This window comes from Zea mays, chromosome 9 (genome assembly GCF_902167145.1).
Source record: "Zea mays cultivar B73 chromosome 9, Zm-B73-REFERENCE-NAM-5.0, whole genome shotgun sequence".
Classification (NCBI taxonomy): Eukaryota; Viridiplantae; Streptophyta; class Magnoliopsida; order Poales; family Poaceae; genus Zea; species Zea mays.
The window spans coordinates 118401562-118423346 of NC_050104.1; the positions used below are offsets into that span (position 1 = coordinate 118401562).

Here is a 21785-nt window from a genome sequence, read left to right on the forward strand (position 1 = left end):
TCCTAGTATCATTTTAAAAAGACCGAAACAATGGTTCCGGCCGACGCACATCGTAACCCCGCGAACGGATGGTACAATGAGACGATTTTTTTTAATCAAGCCTGAAAACTCGCCCCCGAGGTGGATCGAACCCAAAACTTGGAAGTGGCTGCTACTCGAAAGCCCATAACCACTAGTCTAAAGGCCATCTTGATTATAGATAATTATTAAAGTGTCTACAGTTTAACTAATTATATGTTTAAAACTATATTTACCAAGCTAAATACGCATATTATAACATTTATCTTATGGTAAATCTAATTAATCATACTTACTACCTTCATGTGTACAGAGAATATTTCTATTAGAATTGAATTCTTTTCTGAACGGATGTAGTACTTGCTAGTAATATTCGGCAGCTCGTGTTTCATGGATTAACATGATAGTGTTTCGTACAGATGAACTTACACATAACCTAATCTTATGTACAAGAAAGCGCTACAATATTTATCCATTGTATACACAAACATAAAGTTGAAATAATAATAGTAGTCATGCCTCATTTCGTCGCTGACTTGAGAGATGGAGCAAAACTGAATAATTCATGACAATACATGCGGACGATATGGTTCAGCTAGGCTGGAACTGGTCCCAATCCTTGATTCTTTTTGTAACAACCAAACAGTGAGCGGAGCCAGGTCCAGAAGCTCCTCTTATCTGTTTGATTCTGGCTCACTTCCCTTGCAGCAACCATATTCTTCATATAATTAACCAGCTCCTGACATGCAGAAGAAACATCATTTCAGTCAGTGAAGGCAAAAAAAAAAACAGTAATAAATATCGGAGAATAACACCCTCAATGAATACCTGAGCCCCTAGCTTTACAACTTCTTTGGGCGGTACTTCCAGTGGAGTTTCATCAGCATGAAACACACGTAGCTTTGAGAGATGCCCAAAAGAGTCTGGAAGCACTCGTATCTGGTTGCTACTGATGTCCAGCTCCTCTAGCATCTCAAGTTCCCCTATTGATTTTGGCAGGGCTCTTAAGTCGGCAAAGTTCCTGCTGACATTCAACTTCACAAGGCTGGCTGCAAAGCAAATGTTCTCAGGTATAGTCTCAACTTCGTTGAAACTGACATCCAGCTCCCTCAACCTGGTAAGATGGCCAATTGTTGTAGGCAGGCCTTTGATTCTGTTGTAGTGTAACGTCAGGATTTCCAGGTTTTCCAACTTCCCAATGGCTTCTGGGAGGGCTTTGAGCTGATTAAAATCCAGTCTAAGCTCCACGAGAGAGGTGCACGATCCAATAGTATAGGGTAGCTCCTCAAGCTCATTCGTCTCAGCAATTAACCTTCTCAAGTTTTTCAACTTTCCTAAACAATCAGGAAGGACCTTCAACAGATTCGAGCTCAGGTCAAGATTGGCGAGGCTCGTGAGATTTCCAAATGATGTAGGAAGAGACTTTAGCTGGTTTGCACGCAAGTCAAGATCAATCAGGCTGGAAAGTTCCCCGAAGGTATCAGGCAGATTGATCAGCTGGTTTGAGTGGAGGTCGAGCTTTGTCAAGTATCTAAGGCTACCAATTGTTGATGGGAGTGCCATGATCCTATTCTCAGATAGATCAAGCTCAGTCACATCCTGTAACTTCCCAAGCGAGACAGGGAGCCATTCAACTTGGTCCACCAGCTTACCCCGGAGATTGAGCTCTGTAGTCCCCTTCTTTGCCGATGACTCTATAAGGCTTGCCACTTGGATAAGGCCCAGCTTTTCTGTGTCAGTACCTGCAAAAATTGACATATTAGACTTTACTAGCAAATATGCCCGTGCATTGTAATGGAAAACGATACAAGTAGAGAAAAATATCCTAATAGTGGGGTGCAGTGGCGACCAACAAAAGATAGTTCGAGGTTCCTTACATGTAATTGATATGTGTGCGACAGTGCGAGTCATTTATGTCCAGAAAACTTGGATTGCAGAATGCATATAGCTAATACACTTCACACTTACACACAGAATTATCACAATCGTAGGGTCTGTGCTAATGAATAAACGATTCATCCAGTTGAAACCAATCAAATAAGCAAATAATATATTTGGGGGGGGGGGGGGGGGGGGGGGGGGCATTCAGAAATTTGTGCTTGCCTGTAAAATCAAATTAGCTATTTGATTCTGGTGCAATGTTCCATAACGGAACAGTCCACAGTTAACACACAGAAACATCACAAAGCGCACAGCCCATCATCGTGTCCAATTACCAGCACTAGTAAAGTACAGGTACTGATAAGAAATGCGGCCATTACTATAGCTGAGGTACCATTATGATGGCATCCTATGAAAAAGTCAATCATAAACAAATTATCATGGGGCGAAACAATATGTTACTATAGTTGTAGAAAAAAAAACCTTACATTGATTCAACTAACAAGTCCTAGTAAAGTATTCCTTAAAAAAATAGTCAGTGTAATGGAACTACGGACTGAAGATATGGTAAGAGGAAATAAATCTGGGTGACAAGAAAAATTGACAACACAAAACAAGGACAAGTCAACATAAACCACACCAATCAAACGATCAACTTGGTTTGTAACAGCTAATCAACTCAGGTTTGGACAACGAAATCGAACGGAATAGCGTAGCGCCTGCGGAGCGAAAGCTCACCTAAATTTGCAGGGGAAATACAGATACCGAGAGACCGATTAGGAAGGAGTAGTAGTACCTGCCGAAGCAGCACGACGCAGCGACGAGACGGACTTGGGTTCCAGTCCCAAGCCGCCCTTGCTCCCGCGACCAATCTCGGCTGGCGCGGCGTCCAGCTCCGTGTTCCGGGTGGCGTCGACCTCGACGACCTCGTCGTGGTCCACCGCGGCACCACCCGTGCCGCTCCTGGCCCCGGCACCACCGCCGGGGGACAGAAGACGCGACGCCCGCTGGATGAGGTCGTCGAAGAGCCTGAACCGCCTCTCGAGCTCGAGGACGTGCGCGGCCTCCTTGCGCTGCTGCAGCGCGCGGAGGCGCACGGAGCTGCGCCGGGCCTCCCACAGCACGTCGAGGAGCTCGGGCGGCGCGCCCCCGCGCGCCAGCGCCTCCTCCCTGTCGATCTCGGCGAGGCGCGCCTCCTCCTCCGCGGCCGCCGACGCCAGCACCGCCGCCGCCGCCTCCACCTCCTCCACGGCCGGGCGCGGCGGCAGCTCCCGGTACAGCCGCGTGAGCTCCTCCACGGCGCCCGCCGTGGCCGGGGACGTCGTCGGCCCGGCCGCGGCCATCTCCGTGCCGTACCCGCGCAAGCTCCGCGGAGGATGTCGTCGCGACTCGCGAGAGCGTAGGTAGATGGAGATGGAGATGGAGAGCGAAAGAGTGGAGCGGCCGCCGGCTGGTAATGATGGTTCGGCGTAGACGGGTGGGCCGTGGGCGTGTATAAAGAAGGTGCGGAACAGGAGGGCGTAATTGTGACTGTGAATCCAAATGTCTGGAGTGGAGACGGGACGGGGTCGGGATTAGAATGGATGCGAGGGAGCTCAACGCGAAAGAAAGAGGGAAGTGGCGGCTCCAGCCGGCGGGATGCCAGCGCTTAGCTGGCAGAGGACCGGGCGTGTCCAGTAGGATCTGGAACGAGGTGACTCAGCCCCCAGGGGCAACTGCCATTTGTGTGACCCTTCTGCCTTTATTAGTCCTGTCACAAAGATTTGACAATTATCGCCACTTCATATATAATTATAGCTGGATTTAGAGCCGAACGTCTTCTGCTCGCCAGACCTGCTCTGCTGCGTGTTTTTTTTATTTGCTGCACTTGTTTAAATTTGATTTGAGGGGGGACCCAGAGCATCGCGTGATGAGCGACAGGTAATGCCTGCTAACACTGCGACTAGATTATTGTTTCGTTCGCTTCGGTCCACTCGATGACAGTACAGCAAGAATTTTTCAACGGACAGAATGGGAGGCCGCCGCCGCCCCGGTTTTGGACGTACGTACCCAGGCTGCCCATTCCTGGCGACCTCGTGCGTACCGGACGGCCGATGGTAGTATATGAGCCTGTCCGAGAGCGCTCCGGCTCCAGAAAACCAGATTACCAAGTACTCCAGCTCAACCGTGGATCTAAAATTTACAACATCATTTATTAAATGATGTCTATTAAGCGATATATAAATACTAATTAAAAAAACAAAAGAGATAGAGATGCGAAGAGCTCGTATCTACACCCGTGCGTATGGAAGAACCTGCCGATGGCCCTATCCGAGGACGAGAAAAGACGCAACTCCCTCCGACTTCGTCGATCGAGATGGGCGCCAATGCTGGCCGTTGCATTGGACGGTCGATAGAAACAAAAGCAAACCGAGCTCTCCCATGCATGTTTTCCTTCGTCAACGGCCGGCTGCCTAGACACGCTTTTACCGGATCCAATGCGCCGTTGTTTGCTCTCTCAGCTAAACTAGAGCCTCTTTGCTTCGGTCCAGCCCGCATGCCGTCTACTGGATGGGCGACGAGCTGGTTGAGGAGTCCTTGTTTCATTTTGGTAGTTGGGTACCGAATTAGTTAGACTTTACTTCAAAAAATTAGGTGGACTAATACGAGCTTAGACGGAGACACACATACGCACGCTAGCTAGCACGAACTCTAGATACATGTAGTAGGAAATGGATTGGAGTTGTTCAAATGCTCAATTGTGTGTCAATAAAGAAGCTCATTGCATATAGGAGGACACCGACATAGTGTCATGTGACTAGGTGGAAAAATTAAGGTCCTGTTTGTTTTAGGTTTTTTTTAGCTTCTGGCCAACAAAAGCTATTTTAAACTGTTAAACGCTTAGCTTTTCAACTCGTTTCTATAAAAATCGATTTAGTAAAAAACCATCCAAAAACCAACATAAACACATAATCGGTCAAGTCGATGTAATAGTATGAATCTGTCACTTTCTATATCTTGAACTCTATGCGTACAATTATCTTCATTTGCACGTAATCTTCACGGTACCTAGATCTATCCTACAGCCAAATTTTTTTCCCATTAGAAAAAACTGAACCAAACAAGCCATAATAGCATGGCTTAGCTACGATGAGGCGGTTAAGTATAAAGGACAGGTCAGAGGCTTTAGAAGCGACGGACCGTATGTGGCGGAGAACTTGATGTTGATATACCAAACAATGATGGAGCACAAGCAGAATTGCAATCGATGAAACCAATAAACTACCGGTCCTTTTCTTTTTACATCTTACCCTTCTATATATCTCTCTCTGCCATCGATGTCTCGACAACATTTTTAAGCCCGTTCGGCTTGTGTCAGCGCAATGTTGTGATATATGTTCTCATCGCCATCACCGTAATCACAGACAGCGTCGCAAGATACAAAGTTGTGGCTCTCCTACTTTCCTTCTTCTTTTTTTGCGTCTTATCCGGGGTGTGGCTCTCCTCATCATGCTAGCCCATCTGAGGTCTATCAGGCAGCAGCGGTCGTGCACTGCGTTGGTGCCCAAGATCGTCCCATGTGTTCCCGTGCTACGCAAGGAATTGTCATACAGAAGAAAGCCTACTTGCCACTCACTCCAACAGGGAGCCTCCTCTACGTCTCCAACAAACGCCATCTAAACGGTACTCTAATCTAAATATATATGACATTGCTAATTTATATATATATATATTCTCTCTTCTCTATCGATTTTAATACTTTAAACAATAGATTTAGCAAATCTAAAATCTATACAATACAACAAAACTAAAATATATATAATATATTTGAGAGAGTGACAAATACACACGTACAAAAAAATTAAAGCAAAATATATCTCTAACATATGCATTTATGTATATAGAACATATGTATTTATGTATAGAGAACGAGATAGAGAACATTGTTGAAGAGAGAAGAGATATAGAGGACAAAAACTTTTAGAGAAAACTGTAAAGAACGGATATATATGACGTTGCTGGAGATTGGTCACAATGAGCATTCTCCCTGAGTCCTGAACCCATCGCGGTACGCGGTAATCCGCAGCTGATGTATATGAATGTGAATGTTTCTTGCACCCACATGATAGCCTTCTTTAAGATTATCTGCCAAACTAATGCACCCGAGTAGTCAATCCGCAAGACTTACATAGTACACTGTGGTTGATTCAGTTTTTGGCCTCTAATGGAACACCGGAGGCGCTTCATGCTCCATGGGCAACCTACAGCTAGGAGGGGCTGTACTGTATCCTGGCCAAACCAATGCATAATCCTTGTTTTAAGGTAAAAAAAACAGGGCATGCTTTAGGCGGTAGGTAATTCTGCGACAACTTCCTGCCTAACATCTGGGACATGTTCTAAGGTATATCGGCCAAGCCTTCCTGTCCGATATAGATTGACCAGTTTAGTAGCTATAGGTTTACAGATATTCTCACTTGGTTCAGTCAAGACTTTGAAAACCTGCTGCAAGTTTACAAGTTGGTGGCCGATCAATCTCCTTAGCTCATCCACCTGCCCTAGATCCCCGTTAAAACTAGATATGGTCTCAAAAAGCACCTGGCGGACTGCTTTCACGACGGAATCCTGCACAAAGGCAACAAAGCTGCTAGCACTGCATACATTTGATTTTTTTTTTCAAAAAAAAAAAACTCCTGATAAAACCGTAAATCTTTCTCAGAAAAAAACTCGATAAATAAACATAAATTTTCTTGGGCCTGTTTGGTTCAGCTTTTTTCTGACCAGCTTTTCTAAAAATCTAGCTGTGAGGAGAATCTGACTGTGGGAAGAATTTGAGTATCATTACGATTACGTGTGGAGGAAAATAAAGTTGTTCATAGGGCTTAGGATCTAGAAAGTGACGGATTCCTACTATTACAACGACTCAACCGATTATGTGTTTATGTTGATTTTGGATGGTTTTTGGCCCAACGAACTTTATAGAAGCTGGCTGAAAAGCTGAGCGTTTGACAGTCCGCAGCAGCTTTTGGTGGCCAGAAGCTGCCAGAAGCCGAAACAAACAGGCCCCTTGTATCAGCAGTGAGAAATTGCATGGAAGTGAAACTAGCTAGGCTGCAACTGCTAGGGAACACTGAGCTCTAAACTCGTTTTGCTGCACTTATTACCTGAGTGTGATCTGAAGCATATTGCTCTTTACTGTTGTGGCCCCTGGGCGTGATTGTGTTGCCACAAGAAAAGGAATCTCCTGCTTTATTCAGCTTCTCCCACTTCCTATATTCCTTCCCTGAGTTCACTATCGCAAGAAGGAGCTGTGCAGTATCGTAATCCTCTAACAAGGAATCCTTGATGGCTCCTGCAAAAGCATGTAGTTAAGTGAAGCCATAAACTTTGAAGTAAAGTAACTGATACCTGTCAAGGCTAGCCTGGGGCCAGAACCATCATCTGCAAATCTCGGCGAAAGCACACCAGGAGTGTCCAACACGTATATATTCGGATGACTAGCAATCTGCAGACCAATAAGCCTTGATAACGTACTTGGCATTTGAGAATCTGATTGACAGTTGCTGAGCCAAAAAAAACATGTGGAACTAGCTGCTAGGAGCACACACTAGAAAATGGGAGGAAAACATGCATTACTGACATTTCTATATAAAAAAGCACTCTTCAGTTTTGTTGTCCATTAAATGATAAATTGAACTTTTGGTTGATGCAGACAGCACTGCAGCATATATACCGACCTGTAATAGCGCTACTATTACAAGGTGATCTGGAAAAGCAGCACTTCGTGTCATGCGTCCCAGAGCATACGAGCTTACCTTGTATCCACGTATGTCCCTGGTTTCTCCAGGATGGCTGCTCACAATCGCATGCTTGAGCTTCCCCTTCTCTGGAAAGACAAGGGCCATTGGGATTTGAGAATTGAGAATATATAAGAAGCGAACCAAAACAGACGCAAGCACAAATAGCAGAGCAGCAACAAATGACCAGCGCACATCACCTGCTGCCGCAATCCTCCCAATTTGATGTATCGCATTAACGATGGCCGATTTCCCAACGTTTGGGATCCCGACCAGGAGGGCAGTTCCCGTGCAATTGCTGTCGCCATGCTTGATCTCCCTCATTCTTGCTTGCACGACTTTCAGCACCTACATGGTAGATAGATTTCAGAGAGAAAAAAACGCCCGTATTAGACATGCATCATCTCCAAGTATAGCAGATCCCAGAATCACCTACACGATTGCCAAATCACTAGAAACAGCACTGCTGGCCGTGGCCTGGCCTACCTCCTTGATGCTTTCCCTGCTGTGCGAGTTTACCGCGACGCAAGAGCATCTCCTCTGCTTCTTGATGTACGCCACCCACCCCTGCAGCAGCACGAGCACCCTCGGGCACCGGGATTCAGAAGCAGCCGTCAACTCTCCCCACCCAGTGCGCAGCGCACAGACAGCGCAGGGCTGAGGAGGAGGGGCCTGGTTACCTCGGTTTCGGACGGGTCCGCCAGGTCCGCCTTGTTAAGGAGGACGACCGCGCGGCGGTCTGGCTCCAGAGGCCCGCGGCGGCGGAGGAGAGGCTCGAACGATGAGGAGGCGGGCGCGCGGGCGTCGCGGACCTCGAGGACGAGGTCGACGAGGGGGAGGCGCGCGCGGATGGCGCGCTCGGCCGAGGCCATGTGGCGCCCGTACCACGCGCCGGAGAGGCCACGCACGGCCGCTCCCAGGCGGCGCGACACGGCCTCCGCCGCCGGTGTCGTCATTGTTGTAGAGACGGCGAGGAGGCGGGGCCGCAGTGTGGCGAGATCTCCAGTGTGGCAGGGCCGCAGGGGGGCTTCGACTGAGGGTGGTGATGGGCCAAGGTGCGCAAGATGCAGCACGTAATCTGGGCCAGGATAACAGGCAGGCTTCCGGCCCATGGATGGACGGTTTCGGTTTGGGACGTTCGTTTTGACAAGAATAGACCATGTTTTTCACCAAGAATAACAGCAGGCATGGGATGCAACACGTATACAGCCATGTTTTCACCAAGAATAGGTGAGTGCCCGTGCGTTGCAACAGAAATATATAATATCATGGCAAGTTATATATATGTGTTTTATACTGTTATTAAATTGTTTCGTAATCCATTTGTGATCCTAGCCATGTATAAATTTTATTATCTTAATCTTGCTATTTCACCTCTACATAGTACAATACCCGTGTGTTGCGATGGCATACAGTCATATTTAATGAGGCGGGGATATAGAAATGCTCATATGTTACTTTCTATTCATGCTTAAAGTATTGAGGCAGAACTGTGCACCACGGTATGTTGTGGACGACTACACTAAGGCCTTAAGGAGTAGTAGAGATAGAGATATCTTAAGTCCAGGAACCCTGTTTGGAACGTTGGTTTTACTTCCGGTAGTTTCAGAAATTTAGAACTGACAAAACTGTAAATCTCTACTGCTCTATAAGATGATAGTGTAGACGTACACACATTTTGGTGCACGGTTCTGCCTGCAGTCGCCCGCTCTCTCTCTCGCGCCCGCGCTCTCTGCGCCCCCACCGCCAAAGCCGCTAATTCGCTCCAGTCCGCCATCCCCGCCGCTCCAGTCCGCCGCCCGTGCGGCTGCTCCAAGCAAGGAAAGTCTGCTCCCGCCATCCCCGCGCATCTACCTAAATCTCGCCTGCGACAGCCTCGCGCCCGACCTCGGCGCCCCCAACGCCGAGATCGCCATCGTCCCCCCTATACCTCGCCCCCAGCACCGAGCGCTGAGTGCCGAGATCGCCGCCCCCCTATGCCTCTGTTGCCTCCACCTTTGACCACCTCTTCTCCTCCACCTCCACCTATACATGTCCAACGGTTCGTGCCGGGCTGGCCCGGCCCGGGCACGGCTGGGCCCGGCACGGGAGGCACTAGTCCAAGCCCGGCACGGTTCACCCATCGTGCCGGGCCGGGCTGGCCCGTGGGCTGTTGGGGTTGCCCAGACCCGGCACGCCAGATATTAGATGGGCCGGGCCGGGCTTAAAGCACGGTAGGCCCATCAGTTCGTGTCGGGCCCGTGCCAGAAATACATAGAATCTTATACATAGATCACATAAAAAACATCTTGAATACACATATATTGAATATTATACATAAATCACAATTCACATAAAAACATATTCAAAACATCACAGAACTCAGAACATCACAGAACATAAGACAAATAGGTAATATAAAATCGGAGCCTTAGTGCAATGCTGCCTCATTAAAAACCTTCCTAGGTAAAAACTCACACCTCGTCGGCGATGGAACACAGACCGGAAGACGAGGGGAGCCGGGACCGGGAGGGAGACGAGGTGAAATACCTGAGGGCTGAGGCCCGTGGAGGCGGAGCACAGACGCGGCGATGGAGCAGAGACTGGAAGCCGAGGGGAACCGGGAGCGGGAGGGAGACGCGCCGATGGAGCAGAGACCAGGCGGCGGCGATGGAGCAGAGACCAGGCGGCGGCGATGTACTCTAGGGTTTTCTAGAATCGCCGTGAGCGCGAGGCGATGGAGTAGAGAACAACCGCTAGACGTTTCTGGAGGAGTGGAGGGTTTTCTAAATCGCCAGGGGAGGCCGGGAGGATAGGGTTTTCTCCACTTCAGTCGTGCCCGAGTCGGGCCTGTCCGTTTAACGGGCTCGTGCTCGTGCCTGCACTGTGGGCCGACCTATTGGCCCAAGCACGACACGGGGGTCGTGCCGGGCTGGCACGGGCACGGATATTGTCGTGCTGGGCCGGGTTTGGGTCGTGTCGGGCCTCGTGCCGCCCAACGGGCCAGCCCAATATGGACATGTATACCTCCGCCACCACTCCACGTGCGCTGCCGCTTTCACCCTTTCCCAGACCTTTTCCTCCTCCTTCGTTGACCCGCCCCTCCTGCGGCGGCGCCGTCTCCTCCCCATGCTCCTCCTCCTCGCCCTCCGTGTCGTCGAGATCTGCGCATGGCAGCCTGCAAGTACGCCCTCGTCGCCATCTCCGACCCGAAGACTGAAGCCAAGCTTGCCGCCACCTCGCTCATCCCCGAATCCGCCGTGTTGACCCCGACCAGCGTCGCCATTCCATGTGCTACTGCTTTCGCCAAGGCATTCCGGGGCCATTTTGTGCCACTGCGCCCGGACAAGAACATCGTCAAGAGCTTGGTCATGCAACGAGACGAGTTCGTGGCGCAGGCCTGTGCTGCGCTCGAGCGGACACGGAGGTCGACGACGAGGTTGTCGTGTGGGGAGCGGAGGACGAGGGAGATGACGTGGGGCAGCCACGGTAATACAAAGGCGTGAGTCTCGGGTCCGCGAGGTCTAGGTACGGCTCGATACATTCGCTCCCTGCCTTGGTTCCGCTCTGCTGTGCTCTCGCTATGGTTCCGCTCTGCTCTCGCCTCGCTAGGCGGCCGGGGTGTCAGGTCTGTTGCTGTGGTGCTAGCGCAGGGATTCGTCGCGAAGCCAAAGTCGCTGCCCGACGGGACGGCGAACCTGATGATCTGGCAATGCACCATCCCGACACTACATGTACAGAATCGTATGCACGCAGCACAGATGACTGTCTATTCAATTCTCTATAATTCCAAATCCCATCTTCAATTCACTCGGCCCCCGAGCTGCCGCTGGATCCTTCACGCAGACGATGGCGGGGCTGCCGTAGGCGCTGGTGGATCGTCGCATAGACTACTCTCTGTTATCATATTGTGGATGCTATCACATGTGGTCAATTGAGCTCGCAGCTTCACCCTGGAACACAATCTTTTGGCCATAGTGCATTCCTTTCTCAATATGAACCTCAAGATCCGTCCTCTCCTGAACAAGTTTGCTGGAAGATAGACACAAGTGGAATTCGAGTAGCATACCTGACCCACTACATTCAGGGCAAAAAAATGTTAATCTGTTGGATCATGTCTAATCCTATCTGCCTTGTTATAGTCCTCATTCCTACACCATGACATTCGTAGCATGTTCTTATCCATGAAAAAAAATCATCTGAAATAAAATGGTCCAAGTTCAATCAAGTAAGCATTGTGTATCCTCATACCTTTTCTAGGTCTCCACCCCTAGCTTCTCAGGGTGGCTCTTTATAGCATCTGGTATGCCTTTTTAGCTCATCCTAGCTTGCAGTATTGGAGATGTCATGCCAAGGACCTCATAGTACTTGGAGTTGTTGCTCCTCCTTGGAGCATGCCCAAACATGTATTTCAATCACAGGACAATTCCCATGCAATTCTAAAAAGAGAGATAAAACACAACTAAATCAACTAAAGAAAATTAGCCTAAAAATCACCAATTGAAATATTCATTCTACAACAGACCTTGAAAGACAAACAATTTTATGATCTACTGCAACATCAGCTCAGTATCATAAATGTGGATGCTGCAACATCAGCTCAGTATCATAGGCTAGAACAATTGTAAGCAGGGGCTGGCCCAGTATGGAAACAAAGGCATGCACAAGAACTCAGCCTATGGACCAAAATTATGACATCATACACACAAACCCCCTAAATTTGTGCAACTACAAAATTGAGCAAGCAGACCCAATTAAGAAATGGAACTAAATTGCATAATATAACCATGGATCCTCATGTCATGATAAAGTCTGTAAGAGGTCAAATAACACCTCCTTCACACACCAAGAATCGATCATAAAGGCATTGTTAAATTTCCACATTTATACGCCAACTCTCACACTGATAGTCGCCTAGAGGGGGGTGAATAGGGCGAAACTGAAATTTACAAATATAAACACAACTACAAGCCGGGTTAGCGTTAGAAATATAAACGAGTCCGCGAGAGAGGGCGCAACACAAATCGCGAGCAAATAATGAAGTGTGACACACGGATTTGTTTTACCGAGGTTCGGTTCTCTCAAACCTACTCCCCGTTGAGGAGGCCACAAAGGCCGGGTCTCTTTCAACCCTTCCCTCTCTCAAACGGTCCCTCGGACCGAGTGAGCTTCTCTTCTCAAATCAAAGCCGGGAACAAAACTTCCCCGCAAGGGCCACCACACAATTGGTGCCTCTTGCCTTGATTATAATGGAGTTTTGATCACAAGAACAAGTGAGAAAGAAAAGAAGCAATCCAAGCGCAAGAGCTCAAATGAACACGGCAAATCACTCTCACTAGTCACTAGGGTTTTGTGTGGAATTGGAGAGGATTTGATCTCTTTGAATGTGTCTAGAATTGAATGCCTAGCTCTTGTAAGTGGTTGAGAAGTGGGAAAACTTGGATGCAATGAATGGTGGGGTGGTTGGGGTATTTATAGCCCCAACCACCAAAAGTGGCCGTTGGAAGGCTGTCTGTTCGATGGCGCACCGGACAGTCCGGTGCACACCGGACAGTCCGGTGCCCCCTGCCACGTCATCACTGCCGTTGGATTCTAGCCGTTGGAGCTTCTGACTTGTGGGCCCGCCTGGGTGTCCGGTGCACACCGGACATGTACTGTTTGATGTCCGGTGCACCGGTATGGGCGTGCCTGACGTCTGCGCGCGCTGCGCGCGCATTAAATGCACCGCAGGGAGCCGTTGGCGCCGCAGGGAGCCGTTGCTTCGCTGGCACACCGGACAGTCCGGTGCACACCGGACAGTCCGGTGAATTTTAGCGGAGCGGCTGCCGCGCGAACCCGAGGCTGGCGAGTTCTGGAGACCGCGCTTCCTTGGAGCACCGGACATGTCCGGTGCACACCGGACAGTCCGGTGAATTATAGCGCGCCGGCTTCCGAGAATTCCCGAGGGCGAAGAGTTTGAGTTGGTGTCCTCTGGGCGCACCGGACACTGTCCGGTGCACACCGGACAGTCCGGTGCCTCCAGCCAGAGGTGCCCTCGGTTGCCTCATTGCTCCTTTGTTGAATCCAACACTTGGTCTTTTTATTGACTGAATGTGAACCTTTACACCTGTATACTCTATACACTGGGGCAAACTAGTTAGTCCGATTGTTTGTGTTGGGCAATTCAACCACCAAAATTATTTGGGAACTAGGTGTAAGCCTAATTCCCTTTCAATCTCCCCCTTTTTGGTGATTGATGCCAACACAAACCAAAGCAAATATAGAAGTGCATAATTGAACTAATTTGCATAATGTAAGTGTAAAGGTTGCTTGGAATTGAGCCAATAAAACTACTTACAAGATATGCATGGAATGTTTCTTTCTTATTTAGCATTTTGGACCACGTTTGCACCACATGTTTTGTTTTTGCAAATCCTTTTGTAAATCCATTTCAAAGATCTTTTGCAAATAGTCAAAGGTAAATGAATAAGAGTTTGCAAAAGCATTTTTAAGATTTGAAATTTTCTCCCCCTGTTTCAAATGCTTTTCCTTTGACTAAACAAAACTCCCCCTAAAAGAGATCCACCTCTTAGTGTTCAAGAGGGTTTTGATATACCATTTTTGAAATACTACTTTCTCCCCCTTTTGAACACAATAGGATACCCATTGATAAATACTTTTGGAAAGCACTAAGTTTTTTTGAAATTGGTGGTGGTGCGGTCCTTTTGCTTTGGGCTCATTTCTCCCCCTTTTTGGCATGAATCGCCAAAAACGGAATCATTAGAGCCCTCGAAGTGCTATCTTCCTCTTTGGTCATAAATAAATGGGTTAAGATTATACCAAAGGAGAAGTCCTTTTCTTTGATGCTCATTTCTCCCCAAAGAATAGAGAGTTGCTTGGAGTGATGGCGAAGTATGAGTTACGGAGTGGAAGCCTTTTGTCTTCGCCGAAGACTCCAATTCCCTTTCTATACACCTATGACTTGGTTTGAAATAGACTTGAAAACACATTAGTCATAGCATATAAAAGAGATATGATCAAAAGTATATAAATGAGCTATGTGCGCAATCTAGCAAAAGAAGTTGCGAGAATCAAGAATATTGAGCTCATGCCTAAGTTTGGTAAAAGTTTGTTCATCAAGAGGCTTGGTAAAGATATCGGCTAATTGATCTTTAGTGTTAATATAAGAAATCTCGATATCTCCCTTTTGTTGGTGATCCCTAAGAAAATGATACCGAATGGCTATGTGCTTAGTGCGGCTGTGCTCGACGGGATTGTCGGCCATTTTGATTGCACTCTCATTATCACATAGCAAAGGGACTTTGGTTAATTTGTAACCATAGTCCCGCAGGGTTTGCCTCATCCAAAGCAATTGCGCGCAACAATGGCCTGCGGCAATGTACTCGGCTTCGGCGGTGGAAAGAGCGACTGAATTTTGCTTCTTTGAAGCCCAAGACACCAAGGATCTTCCCAAGAACTGGCAAGTCCCCGATGTGCTCTTTCTATTAATTTTGCACCCTGCCCAATCGGCATCCGAATAACCAATCAAATCAAAAGTGGACCCCCGAGGGTACCAAAGCCCAAACTTAGGTGTATAAGCCAAATATCTCAAGATTCGTTTTACGGCCGTAAGGTGTGATTCCTTAGGGTCGGCTTGGAATCTTGCACACATGCAGACGGAAAGCATAATGTCCGGTCGAGATGCACATAAATAAAGCAATGAACCAATCATCGACCGGTATACCTTTTGATCCACGGACTTACCTCCCGTGTCGAGGTCGAGATGCCCATTTGTTCCCATGGGTGTCTTGATGGGTTTGGCATCCTTCATCCCAAACTTAGCAAGAATGTCTTGAGTGTACTTCGTTTGGCTAATGAAGGTGCCTTCTTGGAGTTGCTTCACTTGAAATCCTAAGAAATACTTCAACTCCCCCATCATCGACATCTCGAATTTCTGTGTCATGATCCTACTAAACTCTTCACATGTAGACTCGTTAGTAGACCCAAATATAATATCATCAACATAAATTTGGCATACAAACAAGTCATTTTCAAGAGTTTTAGTAAAGAGTGTAGGATCGGCCTTGCCGACTTTGAAGCCATTTGCAATAAGGAAATCTCTAAGACATTCATACCATGCTCTTGGGGCTTGCTTGAGCCCATAAAGCGCCTTAGAGAGCCTATAAACATGGTTAGGATACTCACTGTCTTCAAAGCCGGGAGGTTGCTCAACATAGACCTCTTCCTTGATTGGTCCGTTGAGGAAGGCACTTTTCACGTCCATTTGATAGAGCTTAAAGCCATGGTAAGTAGCATAGGCCAATAATATGCGAATTGACTCAAGCCTAGCTACGGGTGCATAGGTTTCACCGAAATCCAAACCTTCGACTTGTGAATACCCTTTGGCCACGAGTCGAGCTTTGTTCCTTGTCACCACACCATGCTCATCTTGCTTGTTGCGGAAGACCCATTTGGTTCCTACAACATTTTGGTTAGGACGTGGAACTAAATGCCATACCTCGTTCCTCGTGAAATTGTTGAGCTCCTCTTGCATTGCCATCACCCAATCCGAATCTTGAAGTGCTTCCTCTACCCTGTGTGGCTCAATAGAGGAAACAAAAGAGTAATGTTCACAAAAATGTGCAACACGAGATCGAGTGGTTACCCCCTTATGAATGTCGCCGAGGATGGTGTCGACGGGGTGATCTCGTTGTATTGCTTGGTGGACTCTTGGGTGTGGCGGTCTTGGTTCTTCCTCATCCTCCTTTTCTTGATTATTTTCATCTCCCCCTTGATCATTGCCGTCATCTTGAGGTGGCTCATTTGCTTGATCTTCTACTTCATCAACTTGAGCTTCATCCTCATTTTGAGTCGGTGGAGATGCTTGCGTGGAGGAGGATGGTTGATCTTGTGCATTTGGAGGCTCTTCGGATTCCTTAGGACACACATCCCCAACGGACATGTTCCTTAGCGCGATGCATGGAGCCTCTTCATTACCTATCTCATCAAGATCAACTTGCTCTACTTGAGAGCCGTTAGTTTCATCAAACACAACGTCACATGAGACTTCAACTAGTCCAGTGGACTTGTTAAAGACCCTATATGCCCTTGTGTTTGAGTCATAACCAAGTAAAAAGCCTTCTACAGTTTTAGGAGCAAATTTAGATTTTCTACCTCTTTTAATAAGAATAAAGCATTTGCTACCAAAAACTCTAAAGTATGAAATGTTGGGCTTTTTACCGATTAGGAGTTCATAGGATGTCTTCTTGAGGATTCGGTGAAGATATAACCGGTTGATGGCGTAGCAGGCGGTGTTGACTGCTTCGGCCCAAAACCGGTCCGGTGTCTTGTACTCATCAAGCATGGTTCTTGCCATGTCCAATAGAGTTCGATTCTTCCTCTCCACTACACCATTTTGTTGAGGTGTGTAGGGAGAAGAGAATTCATGCTTGATGCCCTCCTCCTCAAGGAAGCCTTCAATTTGTGAGTTCTTGAACTCCGTCCCGTTGTCGCTTCTTATTTTCTTGATCCTTAAGCCGAACTCATTTTGAGCCCGTCTCAAGAATCCCTTTAAGGTCTCTTGGGTTTGAGATTTTTCCTGTAAAAAGAATACCCAAGTGAAGCGAGAATAATCATCCACTATTACAAGACAATACTTACTCCCGCCGATGCTTATGTAAGCAATCGGGCCGAAAAGATCCATGTGGAGTAGCTCAAGCGGCCTGTCGGTCGTCATGATATTCTTGTGTGGATGATGGGCTCCAACTTGCTTCCCCGCTTGACATGCGCTACAAATCCTGTCTTTCTCAAAATGAACATTTGTTAATCCTAAAATGTGCTCTCCCTTTAGAAGCTTATGAAGATTCTTCATCCCAACATGGGCTAGTCGGCGGTGCCAGAGCCAACCCATGTTAGTCTTAGCAATTAAGCATGTGTCAAGTTCAGCTTTATCAAAATCTACTAAGTATAGCTGACCCTCTAACACACCCTTGAATGCTATTGAATCATCATTTCTTCTAAAGACAGTGACACCTGTATCAGTAAAAAGACAGTTGTAGCCCATTTGACATAATTGGGAAACAGAAAGCAAGTTGTAATCTAAAGAATCAACAAGAAAAACATTGGAAATAGAATGGTCAGGAGATATAGCAATTTTACCAAGTCCTTTGACCAAACCTTGATTTCCATCCCCGAATGTGATAGCTCGTTGGGGATCTTGGTTTTTCTCATATGAGGAGAACATCCTTTTCTCCCCGGTCATGTGGTTTGTGCACCCGCTGTCGAGTATCCAACTTGAGCCCCCGGATGCATAAACCTACAAAACAATTTTAGTTCTTGATTTTAGGTACCCAAACGGTTTTGGGTCCTTTGGCATTAGACACAAGAACTTTGGGTACCCAAACACAAGTCTTGGAGCCCTTGTGTTTGCCCCCAACAAATTTGGCAACTACCTTGCCGGATTTGCTAGTAAGCACATAAGATGCATCAAAAGTTTTAAATGAAATGGCATGATCATTTGATGCATTAGGAGTTTTCTTTCTAGGCAACGTGGCACGGGTTGGTTGCCTAGAGCTAGATGTCTCACCCTTATACATAAAAGCATGATTAGGGCCAGAGTGAGACTTCCTAGAATGAATTTTCCTAATTTTGTCCTCGGGATAACCGGCAGGGTATAAAATGTAACCCTCGTTATCCTGAGGCATGGGAGCCTTGCCCTTAACAAAATTTGACAATCTTTTAGGAGGGGCACTAATTTTGACATTGTCTCCCCTTTGGAAGCCAATGCCATCCTTAATGCCAGGGCGTCTCCCATTATAAAGCATGCTACGAGCAAATTTAAATTTCTCATTCTCTAGGTTGTGCTCGGCAATTTTGGCATCTAGTTTTGCTATATGATCATTTTGTTGTTTAATTAAAGTCATATGATCATGAATAGCATTAATATCAACATCTCTACATCTAGTACAAATAGTGACATGCTCAATGGTAGATGTAGATGGTTTGCAAGAATTAAGTTCCACAATCTTAGCACGAAGTATATCATTCTTATCTCTAAGATCGGCAATTGTAACTTTGCAAACATCAAAATCTTTAGCCTTAGCAATCAAATTTTCATTATCTAATCTAAGGCTAGCAAGAGAAATGTTTAATTCTTCAATCCTAGCAAGCAAATCATCATTATTATCTCTAGGATTGGGAATTGAAACATTACAAACATGTGAATCAACCTTAGCATTTAAACTAGCATTTTCATTCCTAAGGTTGTCAATCATCTCACGGCAAGTGCTTAGCTCACTAGATAACTTTTCACATTTTTCAATTTCAAGAGCATAAGCCTTTTTAACCTTAACATGTTTTTTGTTTTCTTTAATTAGACAATCCTCTTGGGAATCCAAAAGGTCATCCTTTTCATGAATAGCACTAACCAATTCATTCAATTTTTCCTTTTGAGCTATGTTAAGGTTGGCAAAAAGGGAACGCAAATTATCTTCCTCATCACTAGCATTGTCATCACTAGAGGATTCATATTTAGTGGAGGATTTAGATTTAACCTTCTTTTTGCCGTCCTTTGCCATGAGGCACTTGTGGCCGACGTTGGGGAAGAGGAGTCCCTTGGTGACGGCGATGTTGGCGGCGTCCTCGTCGTCGGAGGAGTCGCTTGAGCTCTCGTCGGAGTCCCACTCGCGACAAACATGGGCATCGCCGCCCTTCTTCCTGTAGTACCTCTTCTTCTCCTTTCTTCTCCCCTTCTTGTCGTCGCCTCGGTCACTGTCACTTGATATAGGACATTTAGCAATAAAATGACCGGGCTTACCACACTTGTAGCAAACCTTCTTGGAGCGGGACTTGTAATCCTTCCCCCTCCTTTGCTTGAGGATTTGGCGGAAGCTCTTGATGACGAGCGCCATTTCCTCATTGTCGAGCTTGGAGGCGTCTATTGGTTGTCGACTTGGTGTAGACTCCTCCTTCTTCTCCTCCGTTGCCTTGAATGCAACGGGTTGAGCTTCGGATGTGGTGGCATCATCAAGCTCGTTGATCTTCCTCGAGCCTTCGATCATGCACTCAAAACTCACAAAATTCCCGATAACTTCCTCGGGGGTCATTTTGGTATATCTAGGATTACCACGGATCAATTGAACTTGAGTAGGGTTAAGGAAAATAAGTGATCTTAGAATAACCTTAACCACCTCGTGGTCATCCCACTTTACGCTCCCGAGGTTGCGCGCTTGGTTCACCAAGGTCTTGAGCCGATTGTACATGTGTTGTGGCTCCTCCCCTTTGCGAAGCCGGAACCGACCGAGCTCCCCCTCAATCGTTTCCCGCTTGGTGATCTTGGTGAGCTCATCACCTTCATGCGCGGTCTTGAGTAAATCCCAAATCTCCTTTGCATTCTTCAACCCTTGAACTTTGTTATACTCCTCTCTACTTAAAGAGGCTAGGAGTATTGTTGTTGCTTGAGAGTTGAAGTGCTCGATTTGGGCCACCTCATCCTCATCATAGTTTTCATCCCCTACCGACGGTACCTGTGCACCAAACTCAACAACATCCCATATACTTTTGTGGAGCGAGGTTAGATGAAATCGCATTAAATCGCTCCACCTAGCGTAATCTTCACCATCAAAAGTTGGTGGTTTGCCTAATGGGACGGAAAGTAAAGGTGTATGTTTGGAAATGCGAGGGTAGCGTAGGGGGATCTTACTATACTTCTTGCGCTCTTGGCGCTTAGAAGTGACGGAGGGCGCATCGGAGTCGGAGGTCGATGTTGATGAAGTGTCGGTCTCGTAGTAGACCACCTTCCTCATCCTCTTGTGCTTGTCGCCTTTCCGATGTGGCTTGTGGGAAGAAGATTTTTCCTTCTTCTCTTTGTGGTGAGAAGAATATTTCTCCTTCCCTTTGTTGGAGGAGCTCTTCTTCTTCTCCCTCCTTTTGGTGCGGGACTCTTCCGATGAAGTGCTCCCGTGGCTTGTAGTGGGCTTTTCGCCGGTCTCCATCTCCTTCTTGGCGTGATCTCCCGACATCACTTCGAGCGGTTAGGCTCTAATGAAGCACCGGGCTCCGATACCAATTGATAGTCGCCTAGAGGGGGGGGGGGTGAATAGGGCGAAACTAAAATTTACAAATATAAACACAACTACAAGCCGGGTTAGCGTTAGAAATATAAACGAGTCCGCGAGAGAGGGCGCAACACAAATCGCGAGCAAATAATGAAGTGTGACACACGGATTTGTTTTACCGAGGTTCGGTTCTCTCAAACCTACTCCCCGTTGAGGAGGCCACAAAGGCCGGGTCTCTTTCAACCCTTCCCTCTCTCAAACGGTCCCTCGGACCGAGTGAGCTTCTCTTCTCAAATCAAAGCCGGGAACAAAACTTCCCCGCAAGGGCCACCACACAATTGGTGCCTCTTGCCTTGATTACAATGGAGTTTTGATCACAAGAACAAGTGAGAAAGAAAAGAAGCAATCCAAGCGCAAGAGCTCAAATGAACACGGCAAATCACTCTCACTAGTCACTAGGGTTTTGTGTGGAATTGGAGAGGATTTGATCTCTTTGAATGTGTCTAGAATTGAATGCCTAGCTCTTGTAAGTGGTTGAGAAGTGGGAAAACTTGGATGCAATGAATGGTGGGGTGGTTGGGGTATTTATAGCCCCAACCACCAAAAGTGGCCGTTGGAAGGCTGTCTGTTCGATGGCGCACCGGACAGTCCGGTGCACACCGGACAGTCCGGTGCCCCCTGCCACGTCATCACTGCCGTTGGATTCTAGCCGTTGGAGCTTCTGACTTGTGGGCCCGCCTGGGTGTCCGGTGCACACCGGACATGTACTGTTTGATGTCCGGTGCACCGGTATGGGCGTGCCTGACGTCTGCGCGCGCTGCGCGCGCATTAAATGCACCGCAGGGAGCCGTTGGCGCCGCAGGGAGCCGTTGCTTCGCTGGCACACCGGACAGTCCGGTGCACACCGGACAGTCCGGTGAATTTTAGCGGAGCGGCTGCCGCGCGAACCCGAGGCTGGCGAGTTCTGGAGACCGCGCTTCCTTGGAGCACCGGACATGTCCGGTGCACACCGGACAGTCCGGTGAATTATAGCGCGCCGGCTTCCGAGAATTCCCGAGGGCGAAGAGTTTGAGTTGGTGTCCTCTGGGCGCACCGGACA

The 21785-nt window shown here is 47.5% G+C and overlaps 2 protein-coding genes across 2 annotated transcripts; both read right to left on the reverse strand.

Moving 5' to 3' along the window:
• Nucleotides 1–373: 373 nt before the first annotated feature.
• On the reverse strand, nucleotides 374–3314 carry LOC109942247 (plant intracellular Ras-group-related LRR protein 5-like). Its single transcript, NM_001351093.1, has 3 exons — nucleotides 2696–3314; nucleotides 847–1760; nucleotides 374–757 (listed from the first exon to the last, which is right to left on the reverse strand). Exons 1-3 carry the CDS (start codon nucleotides 3240–3242, stop codon nucleotides 614–616), a joined length of 1605 nt encoding a protein of 534 aa, NP_001338022.1. The 5' UTR covers nucleotides 3243–3314; the 3' UTR covers nucleotides 374–613.
• A 2407-nt stretch (nucleotides 3315–5721) lies between these two features.
• On the reverse strand, nucleotides 5722–8720 carry LOC100191522 (uncharacterized). Its single transcript, NM_001349817.1, has 7 exons — nucleotides 8354–8720; nucleotides 8160–8240; nucleotides 7874–8021; nucleotides 7692–7762; nucleotides 7285–7381; nucleotides 7041–7228; nucleotides 5722–6501 (listed from the first exon to the last, which is right to left on the reverse strand). Exons 1-7 carry the CDS (start codon nucleotides 8627–8629, stop codon nucleotides 6223–6225), a joined length of 1140 nt encoding a protein of 379 aa, NP_001336746.1. The 5' UTR covers nucleotides 8630–8720; the 3' UTR covers nucleotides 5722–6222.
• Nucleotides 8721–21785: the final 13065 nt, after the last annotated feature.